At 43.0% G+C, this 27,465-nt stretch overlaps 1 protein-coding gene across 2 annotated transcripts in view; it reads right to left on the reverse strand.

Moving 5' to 3' along the window:
- Nucleotides 1-25,079, reverse strand: part of LOC306973181 (ephrin type-B receptor 1) — a 180,808-nt gene extending 155,729 nt beyond the window's left edge. Inside the window, exon 1 of one of the 2 annotated variants that reach the window (XM_079570033.1) lies at nucleotides 24,794-25,079. In XM_079570033.1, coding sequence (XP_079426159.1) covers nucleotides 24,794-24,854 — 61 coding nt within the window. In that variant the 5' untranslated portion in view covers nucleotides 24,855-25,079. The remainder of the gene's footprint in view (nucleotides 1-24,793) is intronic. The other variant, XM_079570032.1, reaches the window with a different exon arrangement.
- Between the last annotated feature and the right edge of the window lie 2,386 nt (nucleotides 25,080-27,465).

Below are 27,465 nucleotides of genomic sequence, written 5' to 3' on the forward strand. Positions count from 1 at the left end.
ACCTATTGAAAGAGAAAGGGCTAAGCAGTTTAAGATTTTGCACTAGAACCTTTTTTTGACAGGAAATGTATTGAATCAAATCGAATTTGTGACCTTCATATCGAAATTACGTATCGAATCGTGACAAAAGTGAATCGTTGCCTCCCTAATTACAGTGTCCTATCTTTAGCTAATAGAAGACCGTACACATTTTCAAAGATTACCACGTCTTTCCTCGACTAGTTCACAAGTAAGATGCAAATTCCATAATACTCTTGGCATGCACTTGCCCTGCAAATATTGAAAAGCCAGTTCTTCAGTCAACACAGCCAGGACAAGACTAAAGGAAGTTTCCTGAGTTAAAGGAACACATGAGGACAGGAGCTAATCGCCTGATCAATCACAGAATCTGCCTCTGCCCGATACAACCCACATTAACATTCTTCGCAGCAGCGCAAACAGCAGCCGTGAATCTCTCTCGCTCGCTCTATGTCTCTCCTCTGCTCTGTGTTTCCAGGCCATGGCTTTTCTCCGTGTTCACCTTTCGTCTGCTAATCCTCGCCTTTCATGCCAACAGGAATGGGTGGATTAGAAGTGGGGGGAAAAGTATTCAGGCATCACACATTTCGCTTTTTTTTCCTCCCCCTTCCTTCTTTCATTCTTTCTTTCACAAACTCCAGTTATAGCATCCCAGATTGCCGTGAAGAGGCACGGCAGCCCAGGGATTTCTATCTAGGTGTGGGATGTGTGTGGGTGGTACAGTAGCTTTACAAGGCGGTATAATTTACTCTGAGCGGTCCATCACTACTTCCGCTAATCCTCTTTAAATTAGCCAGCCTTCGAGCGAGACTCTGCACCCTCATCCGCGCAGATTCTCTTTGTCTTCCGTCTCCTCTCTCCGTGCATGAGCAGAATTTCCTTGGCAATTTTTTGGGAGAGTGGATAAATACACCTGTTTACAGTAGAACAGCCTTGACGGTCTAAATTGTCGGAGATATAATCCCTTTCCGTTTCCATTGTAGTTTTAAGGCTTTCCGTGGGCTCAGCTAAGTCACAGCCACCTCAAAATGTAAACTGCACACAAATTGGAATACTCCGCCAATCTGTTCATTCTATTGTGAGTTACTTTCATATTGGTGTACTGTATTGAAGTGCTGGCTATTAGTCGATGTACTAGCACTCCAAACCCGACCATATTAAAATAAGTACAATGCTTTTAGCAGATAAGAGAGATGTGCTCCTGGGGCACTTAAGCAAATTTGCACACAACAGAAGCATAGGCAATAAACTTGTAACAGGCGGTTCATCAATAGCAATAAGAATGTCTGATCCAATTACGGAGGTTTACATCTATTATCAGAAGGGCTTTCAACTTTATAGCACTTCACCAAGTGCAGAAAAGTGGCTAGGTCCCAAGTTCAATTATCCAACCGTGGAGTTTGCATGTTTTCTACTTAGATTCCTCCGAGTGGATTTGTTTTGCAGATACATAGAGGAGAGTTGGGTCATGGGGGGGTTGGGTCTCGCAGTGTTTAAGAGCTAAAAGAGACCGGGTTAAACGGATGGATTTGCATGGATGCTAGATGGCAGCAGAAGGGTAAAAAAATAAATAAATAAAAAACGCACTCAACTCCCACTCAACCTGGTCTATTGTACATGTTTTAGTGGTAAAGAAGACTAGAGTACAGAGAGGCAATAACCTTGCCTTGCCTTTTTTTTTCCTTCTCTCTGCATTTGAGTGATAGATGTTCACCAGTTAGAACTGTCGCCTTGAGATCTCAGGTTCAGCTGCAATAGATGCAATCTTTGAGGATCCATTAAGCAGATTCTGAAGTGTATAGATGGACGCTATGTGATTCAGTGGAGGTGCAACGGGGGAAAAAAGGGACAAACGAGGAGGTGTCCGGGCAAGACTCAAAGCTAAACCACACATGCCTTCTATCCCTACCGGTGTTCTGGTTAATGGACGTTCACTGCAGAATAAAACAGATTAACTGCTAAGCTCTTCCCAGAAGATGGTGAAAGACTGTTGTGGAGCGGAGGGAGCTGCGCAGGAGGAGGAGCTGACCAGTGCAGGATGCCAAGCTCTGAAACAGGGACAAACCCAGGAGGCGGTGTACCATTTCAGAGGATCAGATGAGCACAGCCAAACAGGTTTCCTCCAGGTGCTGCAGTTTTCTCTACCCTAAAAAACATGCTGGTCAGGTTAGCCCACAATGGCAGAGTGGCTCAGGACTAACACCTGAACACAATTTTGTTGCACAATGACAAATAAAGCACTTACTTCCACCCCAGACTTATTTTAGGGACATGGCTGTCCCTCAGAGGTACTCTGAATGACAGGAAAGGTGGAGGCCAAACTCCTCCAGAAGAGAAAGTAGATAATTGTGTATTTTTTTAATGTGGGAGAATATGGTGTTTGACAGTCTAAAAGTAAAGAGAGAATTCTCCTTCATTCATCATTTCAGTTTATGCATTTAATTGCAAATCGAATTACAGTATTTGTATAACAATTAGGTTTTTTGTCAAAATCGTGCAGCCCTACCCGGAGGAAACCTATGCAGGCTTGGACATGCAAACTCCACAGAGAAAGGCCTAACTGCTGTTCTGCTAAGATGAGCACATACGGTTGCGCTGGAAAACCCTTTAGATCTTACTGCTCACCACTGACAGCATTTTAACTTTGCTTTACATAATTTTACATGATTATAGAACAGTAGCATATGTTTCCAACTGAAACTTAAGTAAAGCAATAATACTCCTGCAAAATTATAGCTCTTTAAGCCAACTGTCAACCCACTGCTCATCTTGATATGCAAGGTACACCTACAGTATGTCAATGATAGCAGCACAAATCAACAAGTAAATTGTTATTCCTATAAGAGCTCATAGGCAGCATAATTTAACAGGCAAATTTGTGATTATGCATACAGCACTGTGCAGCTGAACTTGACAAGCAGTTCAGCGCGACAAAAGACCGACCTTAATTATGATAGCGTTGGATCAGGAAGAGAAAGTTGGATCAGGAGGATCAGCCAAAGTATCCATGGATTTTGGTTACACTACTTTTTCTTGTTATAGGGGGTTTATATGCAGGTTTATATGTGTGTTGGCATTTTAGCTTCAGTTATGCTCTATGACTGCTTTTCTTTCAATAACATGAATCTTGCGCCGCGCAAACGTTCAATGGCAATGCTATACAAGCGACACAGAGAAGTGAGAATCTATCAACAGAGTCTGTCAATTACATTTGCCATAAATCCAACCAAATCAATATTTAGTGAAACAAAACACCCCATATCTCGTCGCACGGTAAACACGGCGCTGCTCCGCAATTATGCCATGTAGCGCATGAAATTACACCGGTTCCTTTTCCAAAGACAATTATTGCTTCTATTTGCCAAGCTATAAAATTGTATAGCTTAGGTCTGTGATGCTTCCAGCTGCTAATCTACAGCCCGAGCGATGCAGCCCGCATATGAGTGAGCGGAGGAACAGCTCATATCGGCCTCTCTGTAATGTGTCAAGCCAACGCAAGACTGAGCTACATTTAATTAACATTTCTAATTGTGCCTTGAAGGCTTGCCTCGCTTTAGTGGCGGCTTGCGTTCGCGCCTGATTATGTAGCAATGATGAGGGTAATGGTGCTGGATATTTGGCTGCTTGGCAAACAGTGAGCATGAGAAGGCGCATTGCTTCCCCTGGCAACCCCCATTGTTTACCCGTGATTGAATAGAGAAGATGCAATGGTATAAAGCAATGATACGTGTATGCGACCTTCCCAGTCAAGATATTCCATCACTTACTCGGAGGATGACGCTTTTCTTCTTTCTAACAATATATAAGTACGCCTTGACATTTATGTTGTGAGGACCCAGGTAAAAGGCTGTGCAAAATACAGACTTGGAAAGGAACGGCTTGTCCATCTAGTCGCACATTATTCAGCCACACTACGCTCATTTGACTCTTGCAAAATGCTGATAAACAGCACCTGACTTGGCACCGTATGCTCCATTTATCTGATTTAAATATTTTATTATAGTAGTAGTAGTCCATTAATTAACTTCACAGTATAGGGCAAGGTGATCATATTGTGAGGGGTTTCTCTAACTCTCACGTTATTTCATTGCTACTTAAGCGGGCTGCATGGTACACTGCCATCTAGCGGGCGGGAGTAAAAGTGCAGGACCAAAGAGAGACACTGCAATAAATAATTCCCCCCAAAATAGATGTTTAAATATCGATACAGATGCTTTTTGGACCGATACAAGAATAGTTTGATATTTTTCAACACCACTATGACACAGTGTTTTGAGTGTTTTTGTTAAATGCAGACATGTTTAAGTACATTCACTCAACCTCTTGATCAGTCTTGTCATGCTTTGAGTAAGTGGCAGGGTGTGAACTTTCAAAAGCAGTAGAGGGCTTAGTTACGAGGCTACTCCTAGATCTACTCACAATCGCGATAGGCTCACTCACCGCTACTTCATAATTGTCAATGTTGATTACTTTCATTCATCCACCTTGAAAATCTCACAACAGGAGAAGCTGGAGTAAACGAAATGGCACAATATACCAACGCACCACCAACGTTTCCACAACAGATAAAATCCTCATCATAAAGCACAGGCCTTTTTACGTGAGATGTTAACAAACACTGGACAACAGAAGGAAGCATTCGTTAGAGGGAGGATGACAGTGGCCATCTAGTCGAGAAGATGGAGCTGGTGGAGCTGAGATAACGATCGTAAGATAACTAAGACAGACCTGCTACCAGAACAGAAGAAAGAATCGGTGGCACCCAGATCGGGAAGCCATTAACTGTGGCGCTATAGCTTGGAGAAATGGGCCCAGTGATGACCTATTTCTGTGGGCTCTATATGTCATCAGGGGGCGCTCACCCACACTTCATGTTGTGTGATTTATTCAGCCTCAAAGTCCCCTTTTTTTTTTTTTAAATCCAGTGTGTACGAGTGTGAGCCCACTTGTTCGAGCATCTGTGTGTCCCATCACCCAAAAAGCCCCGAGCCCCGTTGTCACAGCGATGGGACACAGGTGCAACGACGGGTCCCTCGACGTGTGATACCATTGTGTAGCAGGATGTAGAACTATGCTAAATATAGGATTAGCTTTCCAGGATGGATCTCAGTCATAAATGGCCATAATAGCAAAAAAAAAAAAACATGCATAACAGGCTAATCCTTCAGCTGGTTCCCCCGACCAAGAACCTCGTGGAATGGGGCTATGCTTAGATTTTCCCTCGCGCCAACAATATTGCTTGATAAAAAGAATAGTTATGCTTATATCTGAATGAAATGTTTTTTTTAAATGTTTTATAAGGAATACAGATACATTTTAGAGACACATACGCGGCTCATTCCCATTTCATACCAATAAAATAGAAGACAGTGATTGACTCAAACAGAAAACCAAGGGTTAATGTCTTACCCTGGTTTTAGTGTCCAGATAGGGACAGAGGTGTTGTGTGTCCTCCATCACGTTAGATAACAGGGAGCTTTATTAAAAACAGACCACTGCAGCAGCCCACCGTAATTAATTTCACTCCAAGTAGAAGCCGACAGCACCGATGGCAAATGAGACACAAGGAAAGGGGCCATACAGGAGAACTACACAAACGCTATGTATGTTCGGGGTTTTTATCGTTGCCCACATGTGGCGGGACAACGCACAAACCTGATGCTGGCCAAGCGGGGGCCTGTGGATCGGAAAGCCGGTCCGGTCCAGATGGCCCCAGCTGAGCAGCCCTCCTCTGCGTAACCTCAGCACTAATTAGGACGTTTACATTTGGCAGCGTGTGGATGTTAAAGAGCCTCAAACATAAACGCACAGAGCTGGGAGGTGCCAGTCCAAACCACAAGGGTGCTGCTCTCACTAAACTGGCAACATCAATAAACATGTGACATTAGGGACAGATGTTAAAGCAAAGTTATATTTTAGACTGTCAGAACAGAGGCTACTGCGACTACTGCTCCTGCTGCTACTACAAAACCTAATCTAAAATTACCACTCCAAATCTAGTGTTGAAGTGCCTGAGGTTGTGCAATACAACACTTTGCAGACAAGCAATAAAACAAGCTATAAAATGAATATGAGTATAACTTCCTTCTTCAGTTGTTGCTAATACATACTGAACTACTTCTCAAAAAGATTAGAAAGCGCTCATTTCGCAATTCTTTTACTTTTTTTTTGGAGTGACATCCTGTTAAAGGTTGCTAAAATATTGAAGGCCCTACACCTGACTTTTGTCGTGTGGAATGAAATTAGTATAATGTATACACTCATTTTGTACATACTATGTCAACATTTGCTCTGAAGAGTCCTTAAATTGTTAAAGGCATACGCCACTGTTTTTAAACACTGAGATATGTTCTTACCTGAGGTTAGACAAGTTGAGGCTACATGTCTGGTCTACTACATTGCAAGGCGTAGTAATACCTTAGGAGCACTTCGATTTCACTGCGCGGACGTCGAAGTGCTCCTAAGATACTACGCCTTACAATATAGTACCCCTTTTTATCCGCTTGTGACTATGCTTGGATCGTGTAACTAATCATGTAGCCATATTTAAATAGGGAGAACGTGGAAGAGCTTGATCGCTTCTAACTTCAGGCTACATGTCAACAATATCTGCGGTCTTTTTGTGTGACTGAGGGCACACGTAAAGACTAGACAGGTGTGCATCAACTCGTCTAAGCTCAGGTAAGAATAAATCTCCGTATTTAAAAATGGTGGCCTATTCCTTTAAAGGGGCTAGATGCAGGTTGGCCATTTTATACTCACTACTGCCACCTCAGGTCGTACGTGTAACTGCACCTTCTATATTAAGCTTGTGCATGACGGCAATTCGGACCCGAAGTAACAACTTTTTGAGTGACAGTGCAGGATTTTAATGGTAGTTGTGGTGAGCAGGTTCATTCTACACCTTAGGACATGGCTGGAACATGTAGGGGGATGAAAATACATCATTTTAACATTTTTAAACTCCGTAGAGTCCCTTTAAGGAAACTTAACACTTTTAAGTCATTTGACAACAGCATCCTACAGTCTAGGGGCGTACTATGGGCAAAATATAGAAAGCTCAATTATCCCACCCCGTTACAAACTGCATTACAAGGGGAGTTGATTTCCGTGAATGTTTTCCCCTGCTTCAGCATCCTCTGCTTTATCCATCTCCCCACACGACATGTACAGTATTATTATGTCTTCAGCTATAACTGATATGTTTCGAAGCCACCACAGTTCCATGACTAACAGCAGAGGAACGCATTGTGAGGCTCACCAAAGTGAAAAACAACCTTTGTGGGACCATCGCCAACAACACGCTGCCTTTTTATTGCAATAACATTTCTTTTCAGCAGTCATGCTTTGGCAGGGAGTGCAAGTGTCTGTCATCAGGGGGAACTTTGCACAAGATCAACCTACAGGCACTTGAATCAGCTAACTCTAAATCTTGTATTATGTGTCTGAGTGATTGTTTTTTGATTCCTCCTTAGGGTATAGCTTCAGTATTGGCTGGTTGGCCGGGCAGGTCTCTTACTACAAGGTGCGATGTTGTAAATCACATCGCACTGACTTCGATTCAGCTATCTATCAACCCCGCCTGTCCAGCGAAGACCCAACAAATAGTGTTCTCTGTCAACTCAATCATACTCGCAACTTCTCAGCGGATACACTTTCCCTTTTGTATGTTTAAACACTTGAGGCACAAGGCCATCCCACTGATGGATTTGCAGTGTAAATTATTGTCTTCAATAGGACAAGTATGCTTCTGTTATACGTAAACATGGTCAGGTTTGCTTGGATTTATACAACTTGCAATGTTTAGATTTGATCAAAAGTTCCCAATAGCATCAACAGAATCCCGATAGTCATCCACACCGACAGAGGTCACATTTCTGTTGGGCAAAGGCAGTCATGTGTCAAACGCATGTGCGCACGCTCGCATGTGCGCGGCCTGCTGGGTACAATATCTCCAGTGACCATGACAGACGAGCCTCGGTACAGAACGTGCAATGACAAAGCGGCGTGTGCCTGTGCCGCTGTTCTCTTCCTGCCGCTGCGCCAGGACAAGCAGATTGATGCAGCGGCGCCCATGCTATTTTGCTAGCACGTCAGGTCACTAGCCACATTGTGCGCCCCAGGGAGGAAGAGGGAGAGAAACATGGGCCCTTGTCTATCCGTGTCCCCCTCCATCTTGTTCACGTTCTCTTTCCTGCGCCCCTTCTCTAACCTCAGGCTGTTCTCCTATCTTAAAACATCAACTAACTAGTTTAACTGTCAAACTTTGAGATGAACGTAATCCTGAACAGGTTTTTTTTTTCCCCTGTGGATTTGAGCTTGGTGAAAAAGAATAAATCAAGTGCAATTTGTTTCCCTACAAAAGCAACTGGAAAGACACAGACAGAATTCATCAAAGTAAACTGCATCTATTCAGATCAAATACTGTATATTGTCTTGTGCATCTTAATCATCTTTAGGTAAAGTAAGTCAAATAAAAATCACTACTATGACTATTAATGACCTTTCAAATGATCCCGTGGGAAAAACCTATTTCACTTCGAAGGTGAATTCAAGGTTTGATTGGCAGTGGCATCAGTACACAGGTGCGGCAGACACAAAACAGCACCACTTTAATTTCTACACATAAAAGAATTGCAGGGTCACGTATCAAGCCTCAAGGTAAATTGAGCAGACAGACTCTCAATAAGAATAATACAATCAGTGATTCTGCTATAACAGCATTAGCGTTAAAAGGCTCAGCTGTCAGATCATTTTTGCGTCTCAAACACATCAAAAGCCCGCATTTGATAGAAAGAAAACCATACGTGGACAGTAGGTGCATGGGAGAGCAGCTGGGATCGGCGATCGTCACAACATGAAAAAAGCAGATATCTTTGATCCCGTATGCACAAAAAGAAGAACAAAAGTTTTAAAATTCTGGCTTTTTGGTGATTCATGCATACAAAGGCTGAAAGTGTGTAGCAAGATGGATATGACTTTGATCGGAAATGGAGGGACAGAGAGTAATTGTGGGGGAGGCAGATGAGGGAACTCATTAACTGTCTTTAATAAAGCTCCAGTCACACAGGGACTCGTCATTGTTTCATCGTTCAGCTCACATCAGAACATGTGATAACTGGCACGCTGCAGTGACTCTGTTGTCACTCCGGCAGTGGATAAGAAACATACAGCAGGGTTTAAAATGTGTAATGAGGCAAACAAGGAGTATTTTGAAAGCGTGAATGGCAAAAAAAATAAACAGTCATTGTAATTTACATGTACAAACAAAAGATTCCTCAGGCATTGTAAAACCACAAGGCAGGTTTGGCATTTGTATTGCACAATTTATACACAAGGTAATTCAAAGTGCTTCACAGTTAGCCTACATTAAACTACAAGAAGGCAGATCAAATCAATCCAGGAGATTAATGAATATATAATTCAGTAAAAGCCGCATACCATGCTCACAGACTGAAAGAAATGGCCATATCTTGTTCAATAATAAGTCTTCACTGACTCGGGGGCACAGGACACGCATGTCAAGATCCATATGAACAAAAGCTGAGATGATGAAGCAGAAGCTTCTATATCTGAACATCCATGCTTTCCCAGCGGCCAGACAGCCAGGCTAATTTAAGAAGCGTGGATCTGTCAGCTGTCATTACTATTCCTGCTCACAAACGCACACATAACGCACAATTCAACACTTTTCCTCCAAAAGCACACATACTGTATATGACACTAACGCTTCACTACACAGAGTTAATTCCAAGAATCGTGGGCAACTGTCAGAAGTCATCATCTGCAAGCATAAAGCTGACCAACGTGTTACACAACCTGGCAACACAGGGATGGAGGAGCAAAAACAGGAGGGCTGTGAGGAAGAAAGAATATTGATTATTACTGAGTAACAACAACAGGGAGAAACTGAATACATGTACAGTCTTCAGAAGTGGGAAAACAGAAGAAAGCTTCTAACTCATATGTTAAACACTAGACAACAAACATAGAAACCTAATACACTGATTTTGTATCCATCCAACTGTAATCATCTTGGTTACAGTTTTACATAGCTGGTTTTCAGAAGCAACTGTGACCAATTGAGAGATTACTCAGTAATTCAATGGGCTGCCAACTACTGTGTGAGACATCATTTGTTCTCTAAGCAGATCACAGAATCGTCAATGAGTGTTCAAATTAATTTAAACAAACATGCTGATTTGGTTTGTCAAAGGACATGTTTTTGCCAAAACATAATGTGACTTTGGGAATTCATTTTCTCAAGACAATAAAATTCCTCCAGCAGACTCCATCTTTTTGTCACTATGTGCACGGCTGCATGTGCTCTCACTTCAGGATTCAACACGGAAAGCATTAGCATTTTAGAATTCATTAGCATACCCAAAGGGAACTGCAAGAACATTGATTACAAGTAACTGCATGCATTTAGATGCTGCACTGCTTCTGGTCACACACACGCATACACACACAGAGGAGGAAACACCCCCTGATGTGCGGCAGGTGCTGGCCATCTCTTCCTGCTTTGTGCACAAATGGTCTCTGTTGTGCAGCACATGCACACTCACACCCGTGCATGAAACAGAGGCAGATCTTGGAAGCAGAGGTGACAGGGCCATCGTCAGCAAATGTAGTGCTAATTGCGATTCTCCCACTGTTAGGCACCAGCATGAGTACAACATGAGCCCATATGTGGCTCAAGATGAAGTCATCTCTGTCTAAAGAAACTCACGGGTACTGAGATAAGGGAATGATAGGTGCTATACCCTGATCACATATAGTTGGCAGGTCCTTTCCTTTTGACGGCTCATATAATATTTGGCAGTTGGACAGACAAACAGAGCTGGTGTTTTAAGTATGACAGCTGATTACAGAGATGGACGAAGCATGTGTGACACCTCTAATGATCTCTTCATTGGACTGACAGGATTCGGCAGAGCTCCAATTCACACATCTCTCTCATCACATGCTGCAGGAAGGGTCAGCCTGTCAGACATATATCAAATATGCCACACTCACACACTCACACTCAGCCTGGGTAAATGAAAGACACTATTTGCTTCTATAAGTTCCCCTTGTGGGTTACAGAATGCTAGCCATGGCAGGCCTATTTCCTCCTCCAGTTTAGCCTGTCATCGGGACCATTGTGCGGTATTGTCTGGGATCAGGCCTAAATGGGGCCCTTTCAGGGGTATTTCAGGTACGCTCATGGAAGAATGGAGAGGATATTCATATCACATTTCAATTGCAGAGAAAACAGAGCTTTGGACAACACACAGACATGCCTGCAGCAGCGCACAGGCACACAGGGCTCTTCTTCTGCCAAGCAAACCCAGCGAGCATCACACATACAGGCTTCCAGTGATTTCCTCCATCTTCTCCCAGCAGACTGGATCCCATTACAAATGCCTGACTGTTATCTTGCACCGAGGCACAAGTAGCAGCTGCACAGTAGAACAGACGCACAGTTCATCTTGGGTGTCCCCTTCTGCAGAAACACATCACTTGCAAATCAACCGCAAAATGCAACAAGTCCAATTACAAAGATTTGAAAGATATTAAAAACTCAAATAATACCAGATTAAGCATTACTTTATGGGAGTCAGGGAGGAATGATGAGGCATGTTTTCGCAGAATTAGGGCAGGACAATTAATGGTAATCGAAGTGGTTTATTTAATGTCTATTTGGTCATGGAGAGAGAGAACAATCATGTCGCAGTGTAGCCGAGGCTAATTCAAAAGATAAAGATAGAAATTATTCATTTTGAGGAGCGTGAAATCCTTTGCTAACCACAAAATATCATGTCTCCAATGGGGTCTCCATTAAAACCTGTTAACACTGTCGTTAGACCGCTACGAATTCTTGTATAAGATTAGTTCATCCAGCAAATATCTCAACTTTAGCGCAATATTAAAACTCTGAACGTCAGTCCGCGGCAAAAAACAACTGCCCTGATTACATTGGTCTGCTAAGGATCGAGACAAGTTTGGAATTCTGAAAACACCAGGCTCACTGCGGCGCGCTCTCGTAATTGGACTCCCGCTGATCCGGGTCCGTACTCACTGCCAATTATGTGTCAATTAGCAGCGGGGCCCGCAAACCAATCAGGAACCGCGAGGAAATGGCCGTCCATACTAATCGGCCAATCGGCTGTCAGACGAGTCTGAGTTATGATGGCGCAACTATAACCTCTGTGTCCATGTGTTATCGCAGTCGCTAATCTCCAGCGAGGCCCGGCCAATCAGAAGGGAGCGGAGCTGTCAGGTTAGTTTTAGGTCTGACGCTGCTCAGTGGGCTGGGCGACTCCGAGGGAGAGGCTGACCTTGAAGGAGGCCAACTTAACCCTGATGATGAGAGCGCTCGAGTGAGGTGTCCTATTTCTGGAAGATGTTTAAAAGCAAATCAAGTGGGCTGCCATACAACCCAATGAAAGGTTGCTCTTATTAAGACTAATTATTTACCAGATTATCTTATCTGACAAGCAGAGCTGCTAGGAGCATTGTATCATTTTTTTTGCAGTCTTTGAGCCCCTGTGCCAGTTGATTTTCTTTAATCAAATTATTTCTTACTTATCATTCACAAAAACAGAAAAAAACCCGGAATGATGAATCAAAGCAGCCATCAAACGCACCAAAATCCGTCAAGCTCGACTTGAAGATAAACAGTACATGTTGGCAACACCTGTCATTCTCTCCTCATGCCATGATTCATGATATGATCGCACCTTCATAGGATCAAGACAGTCCACAATCAATCTCCTCGGTCAGGGGCAGACACACGGCAAGAGCGACAAGGTGCTTTCTATTTGGGTTTGGAAGCCATTTTTAGTGCCTTGACGATCAATCTTCCTTCCCTTCCTGTACGCAGAGTCAAAGAAAGTAGATCGTTTTACCTTTGTCATTCTTTAAAGTTGGAGATCATAATTGAGATGGAAGAAGATGATGATTACAACTTAGAAAAAATGCTCAAGCAAATGTCAATGATGGCCGAAAAGGTGTCTCTCTTCGATCAATTATCGACCGACGAGAAAAAGGCATTCATTTCGCGTCACAATCAGTTTGTCAATACAGATGCAAAGCTCTTAGTAAAGTTTGCAACGATACGTTTACATATTTTTAACACAAACATCAAGAACTAAAAGCCAAATATTTCGACACCAAATATATAATTCGATTTATCATAGATTCAATCCAAAGTCAGCCATTTACTTGACTTCCTCCCAACCTCCAAAGTTTGCATACCAGATCACAATCAAAGTTCCGTGGAAAAGGTAAAAGGCTTCAGTTCCTGCATGCTTAGCCTTTTGTTTCTATCCTTTAAATGATAGCACACGCGGCACACACGGTATTGACATTACCACAGGTTGAAACATGAAGCCGCCTGATGAACTCCGCCACTGCTCACAGACCTCCCAGACAGAATCATGTGCGGAAATATTTAATTATAAGAATGAAACGAGTTTTGTTTTTTTACCCACATCCAAAACATGCAATGAACTCAGAGAACTAGGGTTATATACAGTATGAGCCCACTGACTGTGAAATGAATCCTGTCTATTGAGTAGATATTAGGTCATGCAGGGTCATACTCACAGCATTTAATCCGCAGAGAAAGCAATGTATTACACAAGCAAGGGCCTCTCTATCCTAGACACGAAAAAGAACAGTACGCTCAACAACATCTTTTTTTTTTTATCTTGCAATCTTGCAGCAATAAAGTTTCAGAACAGTACTTTCAGCCTCCTAGTATTTTTTTCCTCATACAGATGTTTTTTCAACATACAGATGACTGATACATACAATGCTTCTTTGGTTGTAATATGAGCCTTCTGATTGACTGAGGTCATAGCCGGTGATACCTAAAAATGCAGCAGGCTCGCGAAATGAAGGCATCTTCCGGTAAACCGCTGTCGTGAAGCGTAGAACAGCGATCAAGAATTTGGTTGTACCCATCACACTGTGTGGCTTTTTGTGGGCGCGTTTCTCAACTTCTATCAGCTGACTATAGCACACTTAGACTCCACAGAGTCTCTGCCCATCTGTTCATTCAGGCCCACATTTGGCGATACGTCATTGAAACCTCACCTCAGTACATGTTGTATGTGAGACAGGGAAGGCAGCTTGTTTCAATCACTTTTTCGACATACTGGACATAAGAGTGCAGACCTTGAATACATCATTGATGTACATCTAAAGATAAACATAGTTCAGGGATAAAAGCCATCCATGAGTCAAGATTTAAAGTGCTGTACTGGGCTTTCCAAGTGCCACGTTTATTCATTTACCATACGAACACTACCATACAATTTGAGAAGTTTTCTGGTTGAAAAATGTATGCTTACCAACTACACCACTGTCACAGCCAATACTTGCAGCCTAGTTCTATCGCTTAACTTTGCTTTACTGCTCATGGTCTTGTATGTGTGCAAAACTATATAGTGCGACCCGAGCTCTCCCGAATGGAATCAAATGGACTAACTTCTCCCAGACTTTATTGTCCATGTGCTGAGTGAGCGTCTAACAGCGTGTGAAGCTCACATCAAACAGCAGCCTCGTAAATGGCCCCAGCCTTGAGTTGAGCCGGAGAGGGCCCGGACTTCATAGGAATAACTGATGAGGAGGGAGGGATCGCTCAGAATGGGATACAGATTAGTTACCCTTCAGTGCACCCTTCAGTGAGAAAAAAAATATACATTTCAAGTTTTTTTTTTTTTTCTTTTTCATATTTAGATGATAAAAACACAGGCGTCAGATGGGGACCACCTACTGGGCACGGATGAGTTGACGGCAATGATTCCAGACCATTGGAATGTCAAAGTGAGTGACGTGATTGAACTTGACTTCAGAGGCAAACAAACATGGAGGTGGTGCTCTGTCGTCAGCTGCTGGTGCCGGGAGATGCACAGAGGAATCAAATGTACCGTGGGCTTTTTGTGCGTGCATGGATACAGTCAATATGTGTTTTTAAAGGTTGGATACACACATATTACAAGCCGATGCAGGCATATACTACAGCATCGCACGGAATGCATTGCAAATAGAAAGAGTGGCAAACTCTCTTACCACTCTTACCACTACAGTGAACTGGCTGGACTCAAGTCCCCTTGTATTAATCTATTCACTTATTGTACATATTGCTGTGAGGAATCTTGTTAAACGGTAAAGCGCAAAAAAAAAAAGAACTAAAATAATATTTGATTCTGTCTTGAATATTGAGATGTTACGCAATTTTTAGTCAGTTATTTTACATTTAACATACTACTACTAAAAACACATCGTGAGCATTTCCTACAAATTGTGTCAAAACAAGACTAAAATGTTCTCATTTCATTTATTTTGGGTTGGTCAATTCACAAATAATTCAAAACATATGCAAGTCAAACAATAAACTCAATCCATGACCAGGCACAGGCAGAAGCTAAATATAACTTTGGGCCTAAAACAGAGCCTTACGGACCCCATAATTCATTTCTTGTAAGCAGGACATAACTCCATATTTTTCCAGGTTATGCAATAGTACTGTATGAAACAAAATTAGGTTTGCATACGTGTGTTTTTTCAAGGCTGTGCCAAAATAAGTGTAAATCTAAGTCAGATTGAAGATTTTGCGATATTCTGTGGCTTCTTGTGTCAACTATTACAATATAGTATACGTATTGCGTAGCTTTACTTGAGCAACCACAAAAGGCCAAACATTTTTATATTTTGATTAACAACTCAAATGAATGTGCCTACCTTGCTTCTGATCATGGACCACTAATACAGTATTTAGAAGACTGCATTTATCAATACTGGTTCAAACGCATGTATGAGCAGCCAATATTCTCAAAAAAATGTAGCAAAAATTACTCAGTTCCGGTCTGCTTTAACTTTCCCTCCCAATCTTTAAACCCATTAATCTTTTAGTTTTGAGGTCAGCAAAATTAGTCCGATGAGGAGAAGTTCTTTCCAAGTGAAACTTTCATGAATTTTTCACACAAGCGCTATATACACACAGGCACTCTTGCCCAGACTCGCCAATTACCCGGCGGTGAATAGATCTTAACAAAAAGGCAAATTCGGCTTCCCAAAGATAACAATGGAGATGTATTTTTTACACAGACATACAGAGGGATGGCCGCGCTGAAGGGTTAGCTTATGCAGGCTCCTCATTAGCACAAATAGGATCACAAAAAAGGCACATCATTCTGTCTGCGTTTCGGAGTTCAAAAGAGGCCAAAGTCTCATCTTCCAGTCCAGCTATGACTGCAACAACACTGGCATATATTCAGCGGTAGCCAGCAAATATATGTTTACGGTGCGTCGATATCATTAGGAGTTAGATTAAATTTGCTACAACAGCTTGGAGGTGACGGTGAAGGGCGTCCTTTTAAAATTGGCTACAGGAAATACACTATTCATGTAGAGGAGGAACAGTCAAAAGGACCCAGACAGTTTTCAGAAGATTTTTTTTGCCATGCTATATGCAGCCAATAAAACAAGTTATACGAAATCTCAAAAAATGCATATTGCATATTGCATAAAAAGGCAAGGAATGGACCAAACACGCGGGTTTTAGTTTTAAGTGTGCAATTGCCAGATACGGCCTTGGGCGAAAAGTTTAATACCGTCCTGAATCAAGAGGTTTTAATTCAATGATCAACTTGGAAGGGGGAAAAACATTTAAAGACATCATTGACTTTGTAAAGTAATATTCCATCTTGAGATTTCACTGAAGGGATACACATTGAAATCCAGCTAAGAAAAACATAAAAAGATGATGATGTATAGGCCTACAGTATGGCTTTAATGTCACATGAAATTCCCAGTTTAATGCAAAACAGAAATCAGACAGCAAAAGTCGTTTCAGAGCTTTTTCTCAGATGGCAGTTTCCTCCCTGGACACTGGACAGCCCGGCAACTCTCTGGGCAGATTCCAATACTGTCCACTCATTTCTCATTACCCTCTGTACTTCAAATCAATAGTTAATTACCTCCAAAATGCTCTCTCCTTATCCTGCTATAAGTGGGCAGCAGTGGGCTGGCTGAAATTTGCCTGGCTGAAAGATTTAGTGTTACTCTGGGTTAAAACTGTCCTCCCACTACTACTACTACTCATCGAACCATCAGGGTCTGTGCTACCACAGCCTGCGATGTGCTCATTTCATTTCACAGCCACAATATATTTCAGCTCTGATCAATCAAAGAAAAGCCAAAGTTTGAAAGCAGTTGGTGTCGTGGTGATGTGCGGGGCGAACATGATGGCCATTTGCCTTTTCATCGTAGCTTCTTCCTTAACTCATATTTGATAGGTACTGCACATCGTTGAACAGGAAATTTCCAGCACATATTTGCAATTGTCGAGCTTTTGCAATTTTAACATCCTTCCCAGAGACACTAGCATTCTTGCCTCATATAAATAATTTGCCAGGTTCAGTTCCCAGGCTGGGTGAGGCTTTTCTGTGGAGAGTTTGCATATTCTCGCCATGTCTGGGTGGGTTTACTTAACTCATGGTTTCACCCATCAACTTAAAACATGAACAATAACGCTACAGCAAGGTACCCCTGATCAGCATTACCCAACAATGGATGGTGGTCAGACGGTTATGCCTGATCCTTGTGTGTCGACATGCCCTGAACTGGGGAGCAGCTATGCCACTTTCTCATTAATAATTGCTTGGGCTTCAGGCTGAGGCCCTAAGCACTCCCTCTCTCCTCATTTCCTCCCCTCACATCAAAGCTCGGTGTGTTCGTGTTAGAGTTTAGCACATTAACATTTGTGCAAGCGCTTGTGTATGCACGCGTGTGTGAGTGTATGTGTGTGTGTGTGTGTGTGTGTGTGTGTGTGTGTGTGTGTGTGTGTGTGTGTGTGGCACTGACGGTCCCAATGAGAAACAGCCTGTGGAGGAGTGGACCTTTTATTTAATCAGAACAGGAGCAGTTTTCTACACCAGAGTCCGTAATTTTCAGACCTATTAACTCCGTGCCTTTAATTCCTCTAAGCACAAGACAGCCTCCTTTGGGTAGCTCATAAAAATGCAAAATTATCGCAAGTTAATTTTAGCTTCAGAATGGCCTACTGGCAGCTTACTATATACATGAGACTGGGTAGTGTTCTTAGCACTGATGTTTAAGGTTTTCTCAAATGTACCCACAGCCTGGGTAGAATGGAAAAAACACAAACTTGTAGACAGTGGATGTCTGGTTTGAGTAACTTAACTTGACCTCTGCCCTGTGCAGGCCTAAAGGCTAAGCCGGGGGGCTTTAGGTTGAATGAAATCATTCTGGGTGCAGCAGCTCCTAGACAGGTCTTATAAGAACAATCATAAATGAGGCTCTTTGTTCCAGCAGCCCGACATCTCCAACCTCATATCCAGCCTCTGGTCTACACCCCGTTCCCTTCCTGCCAAAGCTGCCTTCATAACGTCTTCTGAGAGACGGGCTCACATTTCATGTTTGCCTCCACTAAACCCCATAATGCTTCATAAATGCATCTGCTTTTAACTAAAGTCTGAGAACAAGGTGGGTTAAAGGGAGCACAGACATAGGGCAAACATTTCCCATGCTTGAGAATAAGAAATGACTTTATGCACGTATTTTTAATGTAGTGCTTGATTTGTAAATGAGTAGTTTCAGGAATACTTTTGGATTGATGTGATGAATTTGGGGAACAGGCCAACACAGTTACAGGGACAGTCTGAGAACCTTTACATAGTAAAGTACAACAGTTTGTGACATGGATTGGATGCATTTGTATATGTGGCTTGATTTGGCCGTGACAGGGTGGCCGTGGCAGGAGGACTAGTGGTGTTCAAGGGTCGGTAAGCTTAGATGCCCCTGGTGTCCGAGAAAGAAATGAGACTCAATAATCAATGCTTTCTGTTGGAGCCTATGCCCAATATCAAAGTGTCCAGTTTCCTGCTGACTGAACAACTGTCACCCAATCTCCCAGACAGGTGATAATGGAGGCGGGAGGCCGAGGCGACAGCAGCACGGATGAGAAAAAGCACATTTTTCACACCATCGTTCTCAAGTGGTAAGGAAGCATGGGTCACTGCGCCCAATCAATTACAAGCACTGCCATTTTCCACTAGGTGTGTGTCTGTGAAGGGCTATCCCTTGCGTTTGTGCTCTCCCGGACAAGGAACAAGTCGGCTGGAAGAAGCCAGAAAGGAGGACGTTTTTTCGGTGTGCAAAAGCAATAAGGCTGAAAAGATTGTCCAAACCAGGACAAAACCACCTCTAAACCGAGCCTAAACATTAAAACTAGACTTAAACCAGATTGGAACCAGATCTAAACGAGGACCAGAAAGCCTAGTCCAAAGTGAGCTCTTTGGACTGTAAGTTTGTGCTTCACTTTAGCAGAAACAGATGCTTCTCAGTTTGATGTTTTGAACGTCCCAGGCATCATGCTCTCACTCCTGCGCTGCAACATGCTGCTGCTAATGTTGCCGAAGCCGCGCGCCCACGTCCGCCTGAGATGGGACAGATAAGAGTTAGCCTTATCCCGTGAGCAGCACCTGGGCCAAGCACCGACAGGAGGAGCCAACACCGCTGATAACATCTAACCACAGCATCTGCACTGGAATGTGCGAGGGACATGGAAACACTATAGGTAACATGAGGGCAAAGCAAGAGGCCCTGACTAAATGGATATCAGATGGTGAAAGATTAAAATGGTTTATCAAAGTTGTTTTTGGTTATAACTGAAATAACTACCTTTCTGGTACAGTCGGGATATCTTTTACAAATTTGACCATGCATACATATTTTGCGTGCTGACACATGAACCGGTTTCTAGTTTAGATGATGCAAGCACCCCTTGAAAAAATAACATTGTACATCCGCAAAGCAGCAACACCGAAGAGGATTGTGGTGATGACATGAAATTGTTTTTTGTCTCTCTTCTGTAGGAGCCACCTCTCACACTGAGATGCACAGAAATGCACAGGAGTACACCAGCCCCCAACCTGCATCCACCATCTGTCCCTGCCCGAGGCTCCAGTGTCTCGGGGCGAGGTGAGCAGAGAGGGGACTTGTGTGTACACGCGTCTGTGTTTGCGAGTCACATTGCAGGGCAGAAATTGTATTCAATTAATAGTGCGCCGTGTGGAAGAAAGCTGGCGCGCGGCTATAGAATTCTGTTGAACCTGCTGAACCACAAACCACTCGCATCTCGCGGACAGTGACGTTGGCGTTGTTATTCGATTTATCAACACGATTCCTCCAGCTACGCTCTGTTGTGTGTAGTGAGGAATCCAGAACAAAAAAGAAAGAAGTCCAGCATTATATATATTTTTGTCTTGTACTGTCAAAACTGAATCAAATCTATAGGCTAAAATCATTTCTCCCATGAGCGATGGCCTTTCACCTGTCTCTACAACTTCTCTGCCAACAGCTAACCCCTTCATTGCAAATGGCTAAACTAGCACTCCAAACCACGTACGGACACCCTCGTGTAAAATAAACATACACAAAATACACAAAATCAGTCCATATTTATAGTGCCCTAAAAGTTCGGCGTCTCGAGGCCAGGCTTTGCTCTGAGGTCTTCATAGATGACTACTCCACATAAACTCACTTTAACATCGAACAGTCTTTTCTCTGCGGGCACCAGAAAGCCTCCATTACCGGATGAGGCCATGTCTGTGGCCCCTGCCAGCAATAACGGGCCCCAGTGCTCTTTCTACCGGCAACACACGCACCCAAATGGACCATACAGCGCAGTATAAAACAAGTGGAAAATTGAAATCTACTTAAGGTGGTCCCAGGTCAGCAGTAGAGCCGGTGGCCAAAATACACTCAGTCACACAAACTTCTCTAAGTCTTTATGGGTTTTCCATCATGATTCCACAACTCCAGGGACTATATACAAAGTCTATATTTTCATAACTTTGTTTTCTTTCAGAATTGTGGAAAGATATTGAAACTAAGAAAAGCCCGCCGCTACTTGAAAAGACAAATAATCCTTATGTCAATACGCAAATACATTATCCTTAAAAATGACTAAGACTGATTTCACTAAAGTGGTTGAATTACTGCTAACATCGACTTGGCACTTTCGATGCTCTAAGAAGCCATTTTCTTTCATAACAGACACCCATTACAGTAGCATAAACACAACAGTATTAAAATCAAAAGATATTCAGCAGACATGTATTGTTTTCTGTGCAACACCAGTCTTTATTGATAAACAGCATGTGTTGACTATTGGGTGCTACAACTCTGAATGTTCTCCCACTGGTTGCAAGGTGCTTTGGTTTGGATGAGGGCTCTCACAAATGACTTCCCTGCAGGAGACGCGCTCAAGTCACAAGTTGCTGTTTATGCCAACACGCCTAATGAGTCATTAAATGCACCAACAAGGGCTTTCCCTCTTTCTCTCTCTCTCTCTCTGCACGGTTAAGGGAATGTTTAGGTCAAAGCTGGGGTCTCAAAGAGTAACATCCAGCGTGACTTAGGACAATTATGGTTCATCTGTAAGCATGAGCAGGCTTTAAGTGCAAGGAGGATGCTTCAATTAGTCTTTCATTGATCATCGGGGGGGTTAAGGGTTGAGGTTATGCCCGTGACCCGACCTGTCTAGGGTTAAGACATAATGGGAAACTGCTATATTGCCTCCATTAACGCACTCCCTGGTTGTAGAGATGAGGCTGTAACACTTACGCGACCAACGATGGTAGCTGGATTCTGATTGCGAAGTGGATGAATCCCAAGAGGCTGAGGTAAGACCCAAAGCGCCGAAATGCCCCCATCCCTGGAGGTGCCTTGCTCAAGGACACTCACGTAAAGAGACTCTCCACTCTCTGCCCTCTAATCAATCGCACAGCTCTGATGAATGTGTATGAGCAGCCCGGTTCCTCTGACCTCCATATCTATGAACACTTAGGATTTTATTTGTTTATACCCGGCAGGCCAGTACCAAACCACTCAGCCCTTGAGACCAATGCAATTTAGATGCGCTTAAGTCGATGCACTTGCTTTCTGATGCATTTTATTTATTGCCATTACTGTTTTAGGATGACTCATGCTTAAACCAAAGCAGCCTTTTGGGCTTTCTGACATACTCTGCTATTGCCTGCCTTTCCAACCCCAGGACCACATGATGACTGCACAGTTCATTCCCTTCTTGCGTATGCCGTGAAGACAAAAATGATCTCACTTCTCAGCCAGAACCACCCCATAACTACATTTTGGTGATATACATTTGACCATATGGCAACGCAAAGTGTTTGATAGCAGTGGTAGCATACAGACCTGGATGAAAAAGGTCAAAAAATGTAGCTTTGTGAAAATGGATTCTTGCTTTAATAGGATATCCCTTTAATTTTTTTCCCACCCGAATATTTCTAAAACTAATGTGCTCACAGTTCTCTTGTAGCTGTAATTCAAGTGAAGAAAGGCCGTTGCTTACTATTACAGTCCTATTACAGCCTTGCTCTCTTTTACTAAACACCGAACCAAACCAGGCATTCTCACAGCCTTGTTCAATTACAGCCTCCTCATTTGTACAACACGCAGAGACAGTAACTTCTCTCTCTGACCTCCATCCGCCTGTCTCCACTGCTTATTTTATCTCCCTCTCGTCGCTCCATCTCTCCCTCTCCACCGCCATCGCGTAAGCGCTGACGACTCCACTACCCCAGTTTTGTTAAATGAGCTGGCTTATCTGGGCCTAATTGGTTTAAGGGCAAACTGAAATAAGCAGTGACTCCGCGCCGCCGTTAGCCGAGCAAGTGCTGTCGCCTGTACATGATGTGAAGAAATAAAGATTAGCGCGCACGTAGGAGACGGAAAACAAAATATCAAAGTTGAAGACTTTAAAAGGGGTGAATGTTTTTTCCACGGTGATATGCAAATCTGTATTTATACAATCCAGCACATAGGATACTTGTTTGTAATGGCATTTCCGCACGAGGGTGTTTACATGTCCTTGGCGGTGTAGTGTGTTTATACAGTGAGCAAATAAGTTCCAGAACTGCACGGCGATGACTGGCTGATGACAAGAAAAAAAACAAAAAAAACACCTCATAACATGTCATTGTGCAGGTCATCAGTGCTGCAATGAAGTGTGCGCTGCCATTCTGTGGATTTGAGAACATAGCAGTCAATTTGTCAAGGCGCACATGTGGGAAGGCGGTGAAAAGGTTGAGCACACAACTATGGGGAAAAAATAAAAATAAATGATATTATACGGAAAACCTCTTGGCTAAAACGCAGTTGTTGCATCTCACTTGTAACAGAGATTCAAATACAAAAAGTCCCACAAAATAGGGCTTGATCACAACTGAATGGGAGATTGCACTTCACGTGATTTACAAATGGCAAAGACTGCAGTTATTTAGCCAGTACAATATCCCTTGCCAACAACTTTGAGTCGCGGGCCTTTTGCCAAAGTGACTGTTGTTGATAAATGCTGTTTTTGATCCATCCCATCTCTGTGAGGAAACACTGTGTTTTGATATAACATACAATGGCAGGCTTTAAGATGTGAACTGTGTGGAACTGAATCTGATTTCAAAACATATATTGCAATTCTAATCCAAATCGCAATAGCCTACTTAGCTAATAAAATAAACAAGGCAGATGTTTCTCAGAATTTCCGACAAAATCATTTAGGCCTGTTCATGCCAGTGCAAAATCAATAAGCACACCAGTTAGAGAGGGAGTGACTACAGTAATAGACTTAGACTTTTTGAGTGAGAAAATGAGGCAAATGTACGGCTTTCCATTTCCTAAAACTGGCATACAATGACTATATAAACTTCCTGAAATTAGTAAGTAATAGTGATAAGAATAACATGATCATAGATAGAGACACAACGCAGCAACTGATATAGGAGCAACAGAGTCAACCCATAAAAAAAAGCTCACAGTTTCATAACAAATCCAAGCTTTCCTTTTTCTCATTTCAACAGAAACACAGAGGTCAACTTTCAGTCCATCTGCTTCTTCTTCCGTCTCACATAATCCCTATCCGCTGTCTCTCCCAGGCGGCATCTCTGCGTATGTCATTGCCCACTATGTAAACATCTGAACCTCAAATATCCAGCCACACAGGCGTAGCAATCTGGACCTGGCTTTGATATCCGTGTAGAAATATGATGAGAACAAACAAAAAGCCACTGATGAAATACAGGGCACCAGAGGGGATAGCAACGTGTGTAAAGATTACAGAGGATAGCAATAACAACTTTATTTGAGCTTCTAATTTATGCTGTAGTAAGGGGCCCCTGAGTCCAGATTGAGGCTTGTGTAATCCTATGAATGTTTTATTGGCAAAGCAGAGCTATAACAGAACAATAAAATAGAAAATGACATTTTACATCCATGATGCTGCTGGGATCTCCTCTCGGCTGCCAACGGCTGAGGCTCCGAGCCAATGCAGGTCCCTATGGTCTCATCCCAGCGGAAATGAAAAACTGGGGAGAAAGTGGCCGCTGATGGCCACACTCTGCTTCATGAGTGAAAAGCTACATAGTGACCAATGTATAGGCCATAGTCACAGACGTCACAACAGGGCTTCAGAATAAGTTGGTTCTTACCATAGAAATAGTGAGGATGTTATATGTAGCTTATAGGACATGTTCGCCTCTAAACATTAAGACAATAATCATGTTGCAACTAACGGGCATGACAAACCGCTTCCAAGCAACATTCACACAAAGTTGCTCCCGGTGTCGATAAAGTAGCAGTCACAGCCAAGGATAAAAACATTACAGTGATCCACGTGTGCGCAAAACATCCCCAAAGAAACATGTCCAATAAACAGCCAGCAAAGGTGAAAATCATTTACCTTCCATTGCAGAGGACGTGATGACCAGTGCGCATAAAAGCGCACACAAATCTGCCGTCATGGCAGAAGGGTGATATAGTCTCCACGGCACGTTTACCCCCCAAAAAGAAGTAACACGCCAGGTGCGCGTAAAAACAACTAGAGAATCCGTCCGTTTTTCAGGCTAGCCCCGCGCCGTAGTGAGTTCCATCTCAAGCCGTAGTAAACAATGTGTGACAGCGTGCGCAAGGGAAACAGCCGAGGAGTGTACCGTACCGGGGCTGAGGGGCGCGTGGAGCAGGAGGGAGGAGGGGGCACCTGACACACAGCCACCCCATTGCTGAGCCGGAGCCAATCACTGATCCCGAAGCACAAACTCAACGAGCCAATCACACAGCGTGCCGCTCCGCCCCTTTCCCTCTCTCGCATTGTCAAAACACCAAACTTTTTCCTTGACCTATTTGAAGCGGCACCCGGTCCAAAGAAGAGAAATAGCACCCCCACATGGATTAAAGCTGTCATAGCAGCACCTCCGGTCAGCACCCTGCTTGTCCAATCTTTCCTGTATGTTAGTCTCTTAATGATAGTTGTTTCTCTGTTTACAATAACTGACTTGAATGACTGCATCACCAGCTGGTTTGTGATAAAAATAAAAAAAATTCTGTTTGACAAACAAGTGCAAAAAATCCGAAACTAAACACACAAAAAAACACATAAAACATCAAACTGAGAAAATGATTATTACCATTATTATTTTCGTAGAACAAGCAACCAAACCAGAAAGTTCAAAAGTAAAAAAAGAAAGATATTCAGCAACTTTAAACCGACACCTTTGTTCCTCTGTTCAATCGACGCTCTGTATTTCTCTGGCAGACACATCTTCACCTCTGAGATTCTAGCCAGACGCCTTACATCCGGTGCCTGTACCTGTCACCTCTTTTGTGAGTAGCGTACTGCAACAGATGGCCCTCCCAATCCCCAGTCCCCCAGCACAGGTACTGTAGCCCACAACCATACACCTGTCCTGGGCCAGACATGCTCCCCTCCAGAGGTCCCCCGAGCCACTGAATGAACAGAGCTGTTAATCTTCAGCCTGAGTGGGCCCACTTTTACTCCAGGACATGGTTCCGCCTAATGCTTCAATGCTGTTCTCTGCCCACCTACTGGCCCAGATACTACATGCGTCACCTGTTACCAACCCAGTAATAATGGCTCGGATTCATTTTGTGTGTTATAAACCAGACAAGCTTCTCGAGTTGCTATGGATTTCAGCGGACCCCGAAAATCCATATCGGTCAAATTCTGCATAGACTTTTACTTAAACTAATCATGGTTATTTCACATAAAGAAAATAACACAAGTTTGAAAATGCAACAGATATTGTTTGGAATAAATTAAATGTTGTTGGGACTCTCTGGTGGATGAGAGCTCAAAAAGCCAACCCTTCCCACATTTGGTAGTACAGGCAAGTAGTATACAGTATATATTCTGTCCATAAAACGTAGCCAGAAAAACACTTCAACTCAGGACAAAACTCGATAAAAAATGACTCATTTCTCATTGTTTACACTTCCTAGATTAGTTCAGAACTGAGTTGTCCATGCACAAAGAACAATTAAACTAAATCTAGGATAAAGGTAAGCATGCAAGAGCCTCACCCATCCCCAGTGCCATAAAGCTAGTCATGTTGAATATTGGTATCAAATAAAGATGAATGATGTAATAATCTTTCAAATCTCTCCTCGGAGTCTGATAAATGTCTGTGGGTTATGGCGCGAGGGCCGGCAGATGAACTGGGTTAGACTCGAGGCTTCGGGAGCGTCAGGCGGAGCGGTCTAACAGGGGAGAGGCTGCTGATGAGAGCATTAGTCATTTTTAATGGTGCTGCGTCTGTGTGACATAGCACAGCATGGTCTCTGAGGCTGCTGCTGCCCTGTCGCCCCGTGATACAACCACATCAGATTTTTCACAGCCCGATCCTTTTCACCTCTGATCCTGGTCGCAACAACATCTAAAAAAAATATTTACATATTAGTTATCAAAAATATTTAAAAATATTTAAATATTTAAAAAATATGTAAAAAAAATATTTACATATTAGTTACCAAAACTATTTACTTATTTCAATCACAAGTACTACACAATTGTATTTGAACTGGCAGAAGTCAAACCAACAACATTTGTAGCAATAGGACTGGTAGAATGTATGTTTTAGAGGAGCAGGAACATCATATTAACTGCACGTTTTCTTTCAAACACATTCTGAGTATCCTTCCACTGGTAGTTGACCCACGCCCTGCAGGGACACACAGGAAGGAAGAGCCGGGGAGCATCGGCCTGAACAATGGTCCTGCTGCCTGTGCATATCCTGCAGCGTGAAGCAGCCACATCAGTGCACACAATAACAGCGGCGCTCCGATAGTGATCCGCACAAAGCCGCACAAGCACCAGCCCACTCCACTTTTCAAGAGCCCGCTCCAACACTGACAGTGAGGCAAACACACTTGAGAGGGCTGCTATTTTCCCTGTGCCACTCCAAACATGCACAAAACAGCTGCCAATTGGAATTCTCTGTAACCATTCTTTTCTCCAAAACTTGAAACCTAATCAAATGAGGCTACAGCCTTTTGGGGACATCGTGTGTCAGTTTTGAGAAATAGTGTACTTTATTCATTCAGTATACACCACTCATA

The sequence above is a fragment of the Gobius niger genome (assembly GCF_951799975.1).
Source record: "Gobius niger genome assembly, chromosome: 13".
In the NCBI taxonomy this organism is placed as follows: domain Eukaryota; kingdom Metazoa; phylum Chordata; class Actinopteri; order Gobiiformes; family Gobiidae; genus Gobius; species Gobius niger.